The sequence below is a fragment of the Octodon degus genome, unplaced genomic scaffold, assembly GCF_000260255.1.
Source record: "Octodon degus isolate 3935 unplaced genomic scaffold, OctDeg1.0 scaffold00090, whole genome shotgun sequence".
NCBI lineage: Eukaryota > Metazoa > Chordata > Mammalia > Rodentia > Octodontidae > Octodon > Octodon degus.
In genome coordinates, this window is record NW_004524666.1 from 3,838,181 (window position 1) to 3,852,310 (window position 14,130).

Genomic DNA, 14,130 nt, shown 5'->3' on the forward strand with positions numbered 1-14,130 from the left:
GGACGGACGGGCTGTCGGACAGACGGACGGACAGACAGACAGGACAGAAAGAAAGAACATGGTTATTATGCTTATTTATATAGAATATCCCAAGGAATATACACACTTACAAATACACATACATACATACACACACATACATACACACACGCACGAACTGAATTCAGAAAAAAAGGTAAAATATAAGATCGACACACCAAAAAAATGCTTCTATATATATTAACAATGAACATGTAGAAACTCAAACTAAAAGCACAATACACTTACAAAACATAAAATCCCTAGTACTAAATGCTAATTAAAGAAATCAAAGACCTAAGAAGTGCAGAGAGACGTGTGTTTATGCATTGAAGACTAAACATAATATAGATGTCAATTATGCCCAATGATCTACTGGTTTAATGCAGTTCCAGTCAGAATCCCAGAAAAGCTTTTTGTAGGAATAGACAAATTTATTATAAGCTGTACACAGACAGGCAAGCAAAATAGAATCAATAACTAACAATCTTGATACACAAAAATAAAGTGGGATAAATTATTCTAATATTAAGGCTTAATAATCAAGACAGTGTGGTTCTTTTAAACACAGATCAATGAAATGAATACAAAGCTCAGAAGAGGGTGACACAGATATGCCCAACTGATTTCTGAGAAAAATATAAAACCAACTTAATGAAGGATTGCCTTTTCAAAACATAATGCTCACATAACTGAATGTTAGATATAAAAAAATTAAATCCAACCTAAGCTTCATAAATTATACAAATATTAATTCAAAAGAAATCAGACAAAAAAATAAAAAGAAATCAGACAAATACAAAATGTAAAAAATGTAGTACATTTAGGAAAAAAGATGAGACTAAATCTTCAAGAGCCAGAGCCAAGAAGAGCTCTTCAAATTAATATCAAAACATAATCCATAAAAGGGAACACTGATCAAATGGACTCAATCAAAACTTCAAACTATTTTTGTTCTCAAAACATATTGTTAAGAGCTTAAAAAGGCAAAGACTAGAAGAAAATATGTCAAAATTGCATACTTGAATGGGCACTATTCTCTTGAATATATAAAGAATTCTCCCAACTGTTTTTGTTTTGTTTTGTTTAAATATCTAAGCTTAGAAAATGGATAAATGACATGAGCTGGAAGTTCACTTCATGTAAGAGGACATACGAATGATATAAGTCTATGAAAAAATGTTCAACATTACAAGCAATTAGGTAAATGGTAACTAAAGCAAAATGATATATAACATAACCATTACAATGGCTAAAATAAAAGTCACACTACAAATAGTTGGCAATGATGCTGAAAAACTGGAATCCTCATGTATTACTGGTGGAAATGTATTATGTAATGGCACAACCACTCTAGGAAAAAAGCAAGCATATTTTAAAACTAAACATGAACTATATATCCTACAACCCATCAATTGCATTCTTAAACATTTATCCCTAGGAAATGTAAACTTACATTAAAACAAAAACTTGCACATGAATGTTGATGTTTACAGCAGCTTTACTCCTAATAAACAACCCATAACCTGACTCAGACTTTCTTCAGTAGTTAACAGTTAAAAGAAACAACAGTAAATCCACTCCACATAATACTACTCAGTACTATAAAGGAACAAACCTGATAAGCAACAACATAGGTAAATCTCCAAGGAATATGATCAGCAAAGTAAGACAACAGCAAAAGATTCCACAGAGGATAATTCCATTTATACAACAGTATTGAATAACAGAATTTTAAAAATAGAAATCAGATTCAGCAATTATCAGGTGTTAGGCATGGAGCATGAAAAAGACATGATAATAAAGTGACAATACAAGAGATCTTTGTTGCACTGGAAAGTTTAGAACATTGCAGTTGCAAATATATGAACATACACAGTGAATGAAACTATAGAAATTGATGTACATACACATATACACATATAACAACACTGTGAAAATTTCAACAAGATGAACTGCATCAATATCCTGGCTGTGACATTAACTAGTAACTAGTTTTGCAAATATTATCAATAATGGAAACTAGACAAAAGGTGTATAGGATTTCTGGGTACCATTTCTTAAGACTATACTGAGGCAATTTTTTCAATTTTTTCTTCAAAGAAGACAATTATTTACCAGATAAAATAGAAGGCTCCCAAAAAAGAAAAACAACTACAGAAGATTACTTAGCATAACTAGGAAAAGTTTTTCTTTAGTTAAAAAAATAAGAACAATGAAAACTGGCCTAAAATTATAATGACTATAATGAAAGGGCATGAGGCACATATGTTTGCTTATACGTGATAGAGAAAGAGGCTGAAAAACAGAACAGTAACTTTGCCTTCCAAAGGTTAACAAGTGATGCCTAAAATCAAAAGTTAGCCTTTGCATATTTAGATTTAAAATATAGAATTTTTAAAATCTATTAAAATAGCTGACAGGAATTATCTAGAGACAAGTATACATGGGACAGGTACACTTGGAGTGGAAAGTTTGCGGAGAAAGGCTAAGACTACTTTCTATAGCAAATCTCGTAGAACAATATGACTCTTTAAGTGTATACATAAATTATTTTATTAAATAAAATGCTATTTTAAAAGATTGGCATCTTTCTTAACATAGGGATTCATGAAGAAGGAAATAATGGCAGACAAAAACTGCAACTGAACAGATTAACAGTGACAATATTATCTTGCCTAACCTGGGTAATGTCCTAAAGAAAGATCTATGTCATTTCTAGGAGTTTATATAACCCTGTGTCTTCTACCATTCCGTAAGTATTCAGAATACAATCCTTACAGAGGAAAGATTACTATTGTATTGCTAGTAAGTAAAAAGTATTAATTTTCTTGTAGATTTCATCTAATAATCATGATGGAACTTATTCTATAATAAGCCACTCGGAAAAATTCAAATCTTAACCTTTTTCTTATGTCCTCCCCCTAACAAGGCCTTGAGGGGCTTGGGATGTAGCTCGATGGAAGAATGTTTGCTGAGCATGCACAAGGACCTGAATTCAATCCCTAGTACAACTAAAACAAGAGGTGGGGGGCCTTAAGACTGAGCTTGGCAAGTAAATATTCAATGTTCTTTACTCACAAATGAAGATACAATATCTGTGAGTACTAAGAAAGTTAAATTTTACAACAACCACAAAAAGTTAACATCTACTGCACCCTTTAAATAACTGCTCCAGGCAAACATGGAGGCATATGCCTGTAATTTAATTCCAGGTACTCAGGAAGATTGAGAGTCTGAGCTGAGGCACTTGCCCACCATGCATGAGGCCTGGATTCAATCCCCAGCACTACAAAAAAAAAAAAAAAAAAAAAAAAAAAAAAAAAACCATGATGATGATAACTGCTCAATAATCACATAACTGTATTTTATGTCAATTTCTAGTAAATAATGTTCAATTAAATAATGATTTAGTGTTGGCACATGCCTGTAATCTCAGCACTCAGGAAGCTGAGGCAGGAAAATCACTGAGCATTTGAGACCAGCCTGGGCTACAAAGTGAGCTCAAGATCAGCCTGAACTGTATAGCAAGACCCTGTCTCCAAAAGACAAAAAATAATGATGATTTAATAAAAATTTTGAGATTTCAACAATCCCCTCAGTAAAATTCCATACTACATCCCCACAATATATATGTTGATCAGAAATACATTAACTTAGTTTTGCAAAAACTGACCAAAAAAAATGGATAAAATTACTAGTTTAATACATAACAAGCCTGAAAGAACATAGGCCAAAATGTTAACAATGATTATCTCTGAATTTGGCAATATAAGGAATGTTCAGTTCTTGTGTTGTTTTTTCCTTTCTGCCTAGCTGTATAAACATACCAAACATATTTACAGGCCACAATCCAACATAACTCCTATAATGCACTGATACATACTTTGGCAGAGATGTTCCTAAGAGGCCCATTTAAAGTGACAGAGACAGGGGAACAAAACTTCAAAGTAAATGAAAACAAAGGAATACAATATACTACAACTTTTCTTATAAATGTAACTGAAAACTATACCTCAACTCACTCTACTTCTTAATTATAAAGCATTAAGTTGCAAAAACTTAACACTATACTTTGCATTATCATCACATTTAAGATTATTTTCTAAAAAAAAAATTAAGTCTCATAAAATCAATAGCACTTACTGCTGTAAGGCCTTCATTATTACAAATGTTGACATCAGCACCGTATTCTAATAATTTACTCATGCATTTCTTCTGTCTGAAATGAAAAAGAGAACTAGTACTGAAGAACATAAAAATAACAATCATTTTACTGTGATATTAACTACAATAACATTAGCTGATGATGTAGTATCTTCACCTGTGGGCCGGGCATGGTGGTGCACACCTGTAAACAAGCACCCAGGAGACAGGGCAGAAGGTTCACTGGAGTTGGAGGCCAGCCTAGTTCATATAGTTAACTCAAGGACAGACTGGACTACTCAGTGAGACCCTGTCTCAAAAACATCCTTATCTACAATTTCAAACTGTATCTGTAAAATTGAATTGTACACTATTAAAATACAAAGTTATTTCTACTGACACAAAGGTAACAGAGTAAAGAAATGGCACCATCTGGATATCATGTCATCAAAACAAATGTATCAAAATGCAGAAAAACTTTTAGCGTTGACAAAGTAATAGGAAAAATAATCATAAATATAAGAAAATACATATGTAATGGATGGGAAATCCATACAACAAAATGCCTCAATGTATCCTACTCCCTTGAATGTAAAATTTATGATACTAAGATGAGCTATAAAAATAATCACATAATCAGTAAAATGTGTATCTATGAAACCTTCTAGGTCACTTCATTTTTTGCAATTATTTTTATTGTGGTATAAGACACATAAAACTTTCCACCTTAGCAATTTTTAAGATTAAAGTTCTCTTTTTCTTAATATAAAGTCCTCAAGGTTCATTCATGCTATAGCATATGTCAAAATTTCCTTTCTTTTTAAGGTTAAAGGGCTAGCAAGATAGCTCAGTGGACTAAATGCCTGCTTAGGCAAGCACAGGGTCTGGGGTTCAATCCCCGGTACCACATGCCATGCCAACCCTGACCCTGAGCTGCACAGTGAGACCCTGTACCAAATATATAAATAAAAATAAATATATAAAATAAAGCAGAATATTAATCTATTATATGCATACACAATATTTTCCTTACCTATTCATCAGTTCATGAACACCTAGATTGTTTTTGCATTTTAGCTCCTGCAAATAAACTGTACATCATATTTATAGAGGTTCAATGTTTTTTTTTGTACAATACAACTTGTTTACAAAGCACTGTAATTTCTGCTGATGGTATGCTTCAGTACAGTACTGTAGTTTCATGTTCTGCTACACATTACAGTACTACATGTAAAAGTTACAGAAATAAAAGCAAAGTCATTATGTTGGATTTTCCTCAACCATTTCTTTGGTCTTAATATCACAATGTACACACTATGTACAATCCCTCATTTAGTGACCAATTCATTTAACAATCCAGTCATAGGACAAGGACTCAGTCATTAAAGAAAAAAAAGTCTATATTCAATATATAAATAGCTGAAATTCTTTCTAAAAGAAAAAAATAACGTCTGGCTTTGATTTTTTTTTTTTTTAAATTTCTGTCTGGCTTTGATTTTTGTATCTGAAATGAAATAAGATGTCAATTAAAATTTGCATAATAATTTTAAAATGTAAGAAAAACCTCTGACTAAACTGTGTAGTTCAAACATTTACAAAGTTGCTTAGTCTAAAACACTATTAAAACTTCACAAGACAAATTCTCACTAATCATGAAAAAGCCCAAATCCTATTAAAACGGAACATTCTTTAAAATACGAGTTTGTGCTTATACACAAACAAGCCTGTGGCTCTACCTATTCTAAAGCTGGATTGGCCTATTTCCAAAGTAAAGAGTTGGGTAATGACCAGCAAAACAGACCCAAGAAAGTGTTTTTTAGAGTATGGGTTGTTAAAGAAAAGCAGCAATCAAGAATGCTCCCCGTTCCATAAATGAACTACAAAAGGTACAAACAATATAGGAGAGAAACAAACATATTTATCCAACAATTTTTGTTGCTTTTTGTCCACATTTAGAAAGGAGGGCAAACCAATACAAATAGCATTACTGGTGAGAGGAGAAACCCTAAAGCAGGCCAACAGAAATATATTACCCATCTAGGGCCGGGGAGATAGCTCAGCAGCATAAGTGGCCTGCCTGGAAAACTCAAGGTCCTGAGTTCAATCCTCAGTACACACACTCAAATAAAAAGAATTGAACTGAGAATGTACTATCCACCTAACAATGATACCTGAAGGAATTAAAAAAAAAAAAAGGAGGACTACAAAAAGGCGTAATTCTACTATGAATTCTACTTTAAGAAGGACAAATCTGAATCCATAATGAAATCAATAGTACAAAAGCTACTTCTGAAACATCAGTAGCTATACAAAGAAAGAAGCATTTGAGTGACTTAGCAAACATTTACTAAGTTCCTCCACATACAAGGCAGTCAATATATAATATAAACCAAAATATTCACATATTGAATATTGAAAGTAATCTATTTGAAAGTAAAAGCGTATCCAAATTAAAGAATGGCTCATAAACTCGTGCCTTTTGTTCTGCTTATATGCTAAAAATCATACTGTCTTATTTCTTCACTCAGAAATGCAATGGTCTTTTCAGTTGCTGTTAATAAAAATAGCAATCAAAATTATTTCCTAGTGAAGTACTTCACCACTAAGCTACATACCAGCCAGCCCCTGCACTACTTTATATACACTTTCAAGCCTTTATTTCAGAAAAATAATACAAGTCTTTAGCAAACCAAAAATATTTCACCTTTCAAGTTTAAGTCCCATGTCTTGGTCCCTGCAACAGTCTTATAACTAAGTCTTCTATTACAATTACAATACATGTTTTTAATCCTTTACACCAACGTGTCCTTTCATTTACAGTTGCTGACAAAGTACTGAACATTTTACTACATGAAATCTTTTCAGCTCTTTGTCCTATCCTATTAACATCTGGCATAAGGAATCTGGACCTGAGATTGATTCTGCAAGGGAATGCATATTTTATTCTACAACCTAGCACACAACATATAACAATATATCTGATGTACTATTATATAAACAACTGTTCAATCAACACCTTGCTACCTACTAAAACAGTGGACAATTAAACTGGCTTACATGTTAATTGGTTTGATTTTTTTTATCCTTGTTGTCTGTGTAAAAGTTTTGGTCTCAGATTGTTGCAATCAATTTAGCTCCACATCCATCTCACAAAGACAGTTACAACTATCTAAGATCCTAGAACAGAAAACAAGTATCTTCAAGATTAATCAAATAAGCCAGGTGTGGTGGCATATGCCTATAATTCCAGAACTCTAGAGGCTGAGGGAGGAGGATTACTGTGAGTTCAAGACTGGCCTGGGGGCTACAGAGTGAGTTCAAGGCCAGCTTAAACTGCATAGTGAAACCCTGTCTCAAAAAAAAAAGAAGGCCGGGGAGATGGCTCAGTGGAATAAGCGCTTCTCTGGCAAGTGCAAGGGCCTAAGTTCAATCCCCGGTTCCTCAAAAGAAAAAAAAAAAAAAGAAAAAGAAAACAAGAGACACAATAAAAATGTACTTTAGTAGAGAAGTTTCATAGTGTTCAAAAAAAGATTTATAAATCTAAATTCTTCAAGGTCTGAATTAAAAGCCACTTATTTTTATTTTAAATTTAACTCCCATTATCTTAGATTTATTTCTCAGTCAAAGGGAACTTTAAGAAAAAAAAAAATACCCATGGAGGCCAACACAAGAGACAGGACATCTGAACTGCTTCACAGAAAAAAGACTGAATAACCACAAAAAATTACAGGAGATCATAAAATAATGTTGTCCATGGTAATAACCAGTATTCTCTGTAATAAGGCAAAAGTATACCCAATATGCCACATTTCTAAGTTTTCATTTTTTGGAATGTTGCATTATTAAATAATTTTTAAACACATTATTTAGTTAGAAAACTTTTTTCACAAATAGTTTTAACACTGAAAGCTAACTAGAAATCCTACTCTGGGACAATTCATTCTCAAACAACTGCAATAAAATCCAAGAAACAACAGGGAGGTGGACCTTATGGGGATAGGGAGAGATGGAAGGGCAGGGAGGGGAAGTAAAAATTATTAGATGCAATATCTATAATTACAAACTCCCCAAAATGAATGTAATTATTATATCACAGAGATATACTAAAAAAAAAATCTACAAGTGGATACATACTATTGTGCTAAGCAACTTGGAAAATAAGCCATGAAATTAGGAATGGCAAAAAGCAGGAAAAGACACCAAAAATTAGATAAAAATAACACTCTTCAGAAAATAAAAGCTATAAATTTTCAACAAGAAAAATACCAGTGACCAATACAATAAATTATTAAATAACAGTGAAAAAATATGTCAATTAGGAAGCAGTGACCAGCCCGTGCCCATAGGAAACCTCAGCAGCAGAGCCAGCAGCCAGAACACTAGATTCTGACTCTCACCAGAGCTGCATTCACAGAGAGCCAACTGTTTTCTGCACTTCATTTGCAAAGTCGCTCAACCGACCTACTAACTAAGTCATGGACAAGGATAGGGCCTACAGGAAATAGGTAAGTTCAGAGGGTCAGCAGCTCCAAGGACAAACAACAGACCAGGTCAGCAGTGCTCCCCGCAAGAAAACCCCACAACTATAGTAAACTGCAAAAAACAGTATGGTGTTTTACTCCCAAAGTGACTTCTTCCACAGGGCATGCTACAGCTGGAGAAGAAACCCACCATATTTGAGAGTGTTACATCAGAAGCCATTTTTGGAACAGGTTAATTGTTTTAACACTGAGTCACAGAACAGTTTCACTTCAGGGCTTCCAGTGTTACCCTACACACAGTGCCTGGGTGAGACACCTACAAGAGGTTATTTTATAATTTCAATATAATGTTACAAGATTCTCTTTAAAGAGGGGAAAAAAACAAGCCTTACAAGAAAAAAATTGTAAGAAATAAAATACATCATATGATTTTCTCAGGCAAATATTCGAGGAAAAAATGATCAAATCAAGGTAGAGTACTTTGAATACCGTTTATTATAACTGATACTATAACTTCAATTATCTAAGGAAACTAAATATTTACCCATTTCTAGCAGCCAAATGAAGGGGTGTACAGCCTGAAATATCTTGATAATTAGGATTTGCTCCTTTCTTTAACAGCAGGACCAAGCATTCCACCGATCCACAACTAAAACAACATTAAAGACAGGTCAGATACACTGAAGAGCCATAGTTGAGATAACTTAATTAAAGAACAACACATTCTATTAAGCTTGTTATTTTTTTTGCCATAATTTTATTGATAAACAAATAGCAATGAGACAGTTTCAAATCAAATTGGTAGGACAGTTTCAATAATTAACACACTGCATATATTCTTCTTAGTGAAGCTTGTTATTTTTAACATGCTGATTTGTTTGCAATTTTACCTCTGTCATAAAGACTAAATATCCTTTATTCTCAAGACACACAGTCTGTTGAAAGCAGTAAAATTTTGAGAATTTCAAATAAAGCAAAAAGGGGACTGATTTATGAAAATATATATATATACTCTAAACATTTTGGCTTTCCAAAGCATTAATTATAAACAATTAATTTCAACACACCTACCCAAATCCACAAAAAAATAGATACATCACTTAGTTAACTGACCAAAACTACAGTAGAAAACTGGATAAAAATTACACTCGCATCTAAGTAAAGAATATAAAGCCAAGGACATTACATACAGTTAACGTATCTTTTATCCCTTATAAAATTGGTTGGGTAAAAGTAAGATTTGGTGTGTGCACTCTAGGAAAAACAATCCCCAAGCCTAACACAGAATAAGATAGGATATCAAGAACATGGGGAGGGCTCACGAGAGAGCTCAGCACTCCAAAACACCTGCTTAGGCAAGCTTAGGCAAGTACACAGGGACTGCAGTTCGATTTCCAGCACCACATGCTGGGCTAGCCACAAAACAAGAATATGGGGAATGAGTTCAGCCTCAAAGTTAACAATTTATCTAGTCAGAAATTATTTAACACATTATACCCTAAACAGGATAAAGAAATAATTGGCTAGGCCAGGCGTGGTGACACATGCCTGTAAGTGCAGCATTTTGAGAGGCTGAGGGATAGAGAGTGCAAGACGGAGCCTAGCCTAGGCAAACTAACAAGACCCTGTCTCAAAATAAAAATTTTAAAGGGCCAGGGATGTAGCTGAGCACAAAAGTCCTGGATTCAATATCCACTACCTCACAAAAGGGAAGAAACAAAAGAAATACTTCGCTGCTTGTTACCTCTCCATAACTACTGCAAGATAATGCTCTTTCAGAGCTTGTAACGCTTACTCTAGATACCAAAATCTCTTTAATCTTACTTTGCTGCAATATGAAGCAAGCTTCTTTTCACACGTCCAAATGCATAATTGACATCAAATTTTGAATTTGATAGTAATTCAGAAACAGACCTGTGCCCCAAAAAAGATGAAAGAATCAATATGTAAAAAATTTAAAACATAATAAATCAAGTTAACAGCTTTTCTTGTTAATTATTCAAAAATCATCTCTCATTATCAATTACAAGGCAAGCCACTATTCTCTAAGTGCAACACAGTAGCAAAGTAATATCTAAAAACCAGTGGCCTGGACCAAGAAACCGGTGATAAAGATTTAACTCCCACAGAGACAATGCTAATTAGCTGCTCTGAGGACACCAAACAGAATAAGTTGGCTTCAGTTCCCACTAGATTCTTAAGAAAAGGAAATAGTTCTAGCTGTTTCTGTTGCCGAAATTTTGAGCCTAGCTGTATTAATTTTAGTCAAATAAAAAGTTAGACATTTTAAAGGAAAGTCAAAGCAAAAACAGTTCTATTTTAACTTGTTTCAAAATATTTTCTCTCCACATTCTCATTATACTAAACTACCCAGTGATGACTGTTACAAGTGTAAAACCCCTTAACAAAAAGTTAACTTTTTAACCGTTTTTTTTTTAAAAAAAAAAAAAAATCCACATTGCTCTACATGGTGGCACATGCCTATAATCCTAGCATGCTGAGAGGCTGAGGCCAGAGGATTGGGAGGATTCAAGCCCAACCTGGGCAACTTAACAACTATATAAGACCTTGACACTGGGGATATAGCTCAGTGGCATAAGCGCCTGCCTAGTAAGTGCAAGGTCCCAAGTTCAATCCCTGTTACTGGGGAAAAAAAAAAATCAAGACCTTGTCTCAAGATAAAAAATAAAAAGGGCTAGGATATAGCTCAATGTGAAGGCCCTGGATTCAAATCCTTGTACAGAAAAAAAAAAAAAAAAAGGTCAGCTCTGTATTAACTTAAAAAACAACAAAGAAAAAGCACATGGAAATAAATTGACCTTCAACTCTAACCTTCTGCACCAGTGTTTTATCTATGTTAGTAAACAACCAGACACTTGATTTCAACATGATTATTCACTTAAAAATGTCTTACAATAAAAATTTTACACCTTCATTATGGATCTTGGAAAATCTTGTCCTTTATTTCACAACCAAAAAAAAAATCTAAGAGGAAAAATTAAATAACTTGCCTCAGAACACCTAGGCCCAAACCACTATGGGGCCGTGTGTGTGTATGTGTATATGTGCGTGTAACATTTATAAAATGTCCTACTTTTCAAAAAGCATAAATGTATTAAAAAGGCACTCACCTGTGTTGATCAGCCATAACCATTGGCATTAATGTATAAACAGCAGTTTCATTATCTGAGTTTAAAAACAACAAACAGAAAAATTAATTTATTTCTACATTTTCCAAGATGTGATACTTAAAATTAGCTTTAACTCTACATTAGAGTTAAAAGAGGAAAAGATAAGAATAATGCAGAATACCAAAGGTACTATACAACTTTTTTTTCCTTTTACTTTATCACAGAAGAGCTTACCTTCTAAACATAAGGAAAAAACTGCAGACTTAGTACCTTCTGTAGTCTTAACAACTGATATTTATTTCCAAAAAGATATTTTTAGACATGTTTTATATTTACATGCAATCTTGAAAATATATACCTGCTTCTTGCCAATAGAAGAAATTACTTTAACAGTTTTTATGAAGCATTAAGAACTAATTTTATTCAATACACTTAGAAGATATATATTCAGATTTTTTCAATGGATAAATTCACAGAAACACAAAGCAAAAGGGTCAAAGTCAATGTGATGCCATGTCATTCAGTGTCTTAAAGTTATTTTTAAATACTACTAATTGTCACTTCTCAAGTTCTTTCTGAAGTTTATTTTTTAATAAATTATTTACAAAGAGTTAACTATGACAATCCAATATAGACCTTCAAATGTTGCTAAGATTAACAGTTGAAGTCTGAGGTGAAACACGGTATTTCCTAGTATCAAAGCAGTTTCCAAAAATATTGGTATTTATAATGAAAAAAAATGTAATTACAGTAAGGAACCCAGCAGATAATGCCTTAATCAACTGATAAAGGGTAATATATTTAAAAATAATTCACAGCATGTCAGGGACATAGCTCGGTGGTCTAAGTACAAGGACCTGCATGTTATGCTGGCCCCCAGAACCCCCAGCACCCTGTGCTGGCCCCCAAAACCAGGCATGGGGCACATGTCTTTAATCCCACGCCTGGGCAGCCTGAGACAGAAGGATCACTACAAGTGTGACCTATGTAGTGAGACCCTGTACCAAATAAGATTTTAAAAATAATAATTCATAACATCATGTAGCTTCTGATCAGTGAACCACTGAAAATACATCACTCTTGTAGTGTTCTTGCCAAAAAACTCTTAACTTCAATCTAATAATGAGAAAACATCTAAAAAAAACAAAACCCACTTTAACCAAAATCTCACAAAATACACAACCAGTCCTCTTGAAAGTCTCAAGGCCACCATGGGAGCTACAATCACAGACAGTGCCAGAGGCAGCACCACCCAAATCCTTTAGAGTTCACATTTTGCCACAGATTGACAGGGATGTTAGAAATGGAACTGTAGGGATCCATTTTGCCCTGCCAGATTTTGGTCTTGCTTTGTTTCCATTTTTTTTCATCACCGTGTTTCTAATTTTTGGAATGGAAATGTCTATCTTGGAAGTGTTTAACTTTTCATTTGTATAGAGGCTTATAGCTAAGAGGAGACTTTGAACTTGGACATTTAAGTAGAGCTAAAACTGTTAGGATTTTAGCATCTCTTAAGAGATGGATTAAATGCCTTCCGCATGAGTCCTTAGGTGCCCGGGGTGAAATGGTATGGCTTGTGTCTTGATTCTCCCCCAAAGCCTCATGTGGCTATAGGTGACTGGATCTAAAGGTGTGACACTAGGACCAATTCTTGATGCAGTGCTAGGATCAAGAGCCCAGGATTAAGAGTCTGAGTGCTAACTACGCAGTGGCCTCTATAACACATAAGAGATACAAGGGATACAAAGAGCTAGGGTCATTCCTTGTTGCTTTGCTGCCTTCTGCCCACCATGAACTGTTTATAAAGCCACCCTGCCTTGAAGCCAGCCAATTATAGACTGGAACCTACACAAACTGTGAGCTAAATAAACCTTTCTCTCTTTAAATAAATTTACAAAGTCTCAAGGCCATTAGATCAAAGACCAGAGAATAATCATAGTATCATAATATCCTTGACCAGATCCTAAAATAGGAAAAGGGCATGAATGGAAAACTTCTGAAATGCTAATAAAATCTGTAGTGTGGTTAATTGTTGTAGTACATGAATATTCATTTCTTGGTTTTGATAACTATACTAAGGTACAAGATGTTCCATGGGATCTCTGTACTATTTCTATTTTTTCTAAGTTTAAAATTAATGAAAAAAATTTTGAAGGATACTAGTGCAGATTATAAGTATTAACAGATGAATCAACTAAATGTACTGTGTTGAACTCAAATATAAGTTCAAACACAACAACTTTACGGGTTACTTTTTCAGACAATTTTTTCTTTTTTTTTTTTTTTTTTTTTTCTTAGGGAAGGGTCTACAGGGTGTTCAGGGTCTCACTACTAGATTGGACTCATAGTGATTC

General features: G+C 33.9%; 1 protein-coding gene across 5 annotated transcripts in view; it reads right to left on the minus strand.

Moving 5' to 3' along the window:
- The window catches only part of Hace1 (HECT domain and ankyrin repeat containing E3 ubiquitin protein ligase 1), a 169,160-nt gene that overhangs the window by 150,285 nt on the left and 4,745 nt on the right, over positions 1-14,130 (minus strand). For 3 of the 5 annotated variants that reach the window (XM_023722342.1, XM_023722341.1, XM_004637452.2), the window contains exons 2-5: positions 11,777-11,831; positions 10,470-10,559; positions 9,190-9,294; positions 4,165-4,240 (exon numbers count right to left, since the gene is read on the minus strand). In XM_023722342.1, the coding sequence (XP_023578110.1) occupies positions 4,165-4,240; positions 9,190-9,294; positions 10,470-10,559; positions 11,777-11,831 (326 nt within the window). Of the gene's footprint in view, positions 1-4,164; positions 4,241-9,189; positions 9,295-10,469; positions 10,560-11,776; positions 11,832-14,130 lie in introns of those variants that run through there. The other 2 variants (XM_023722344.1, XM_023722343.1) reach the window with 2 other exon arrangements.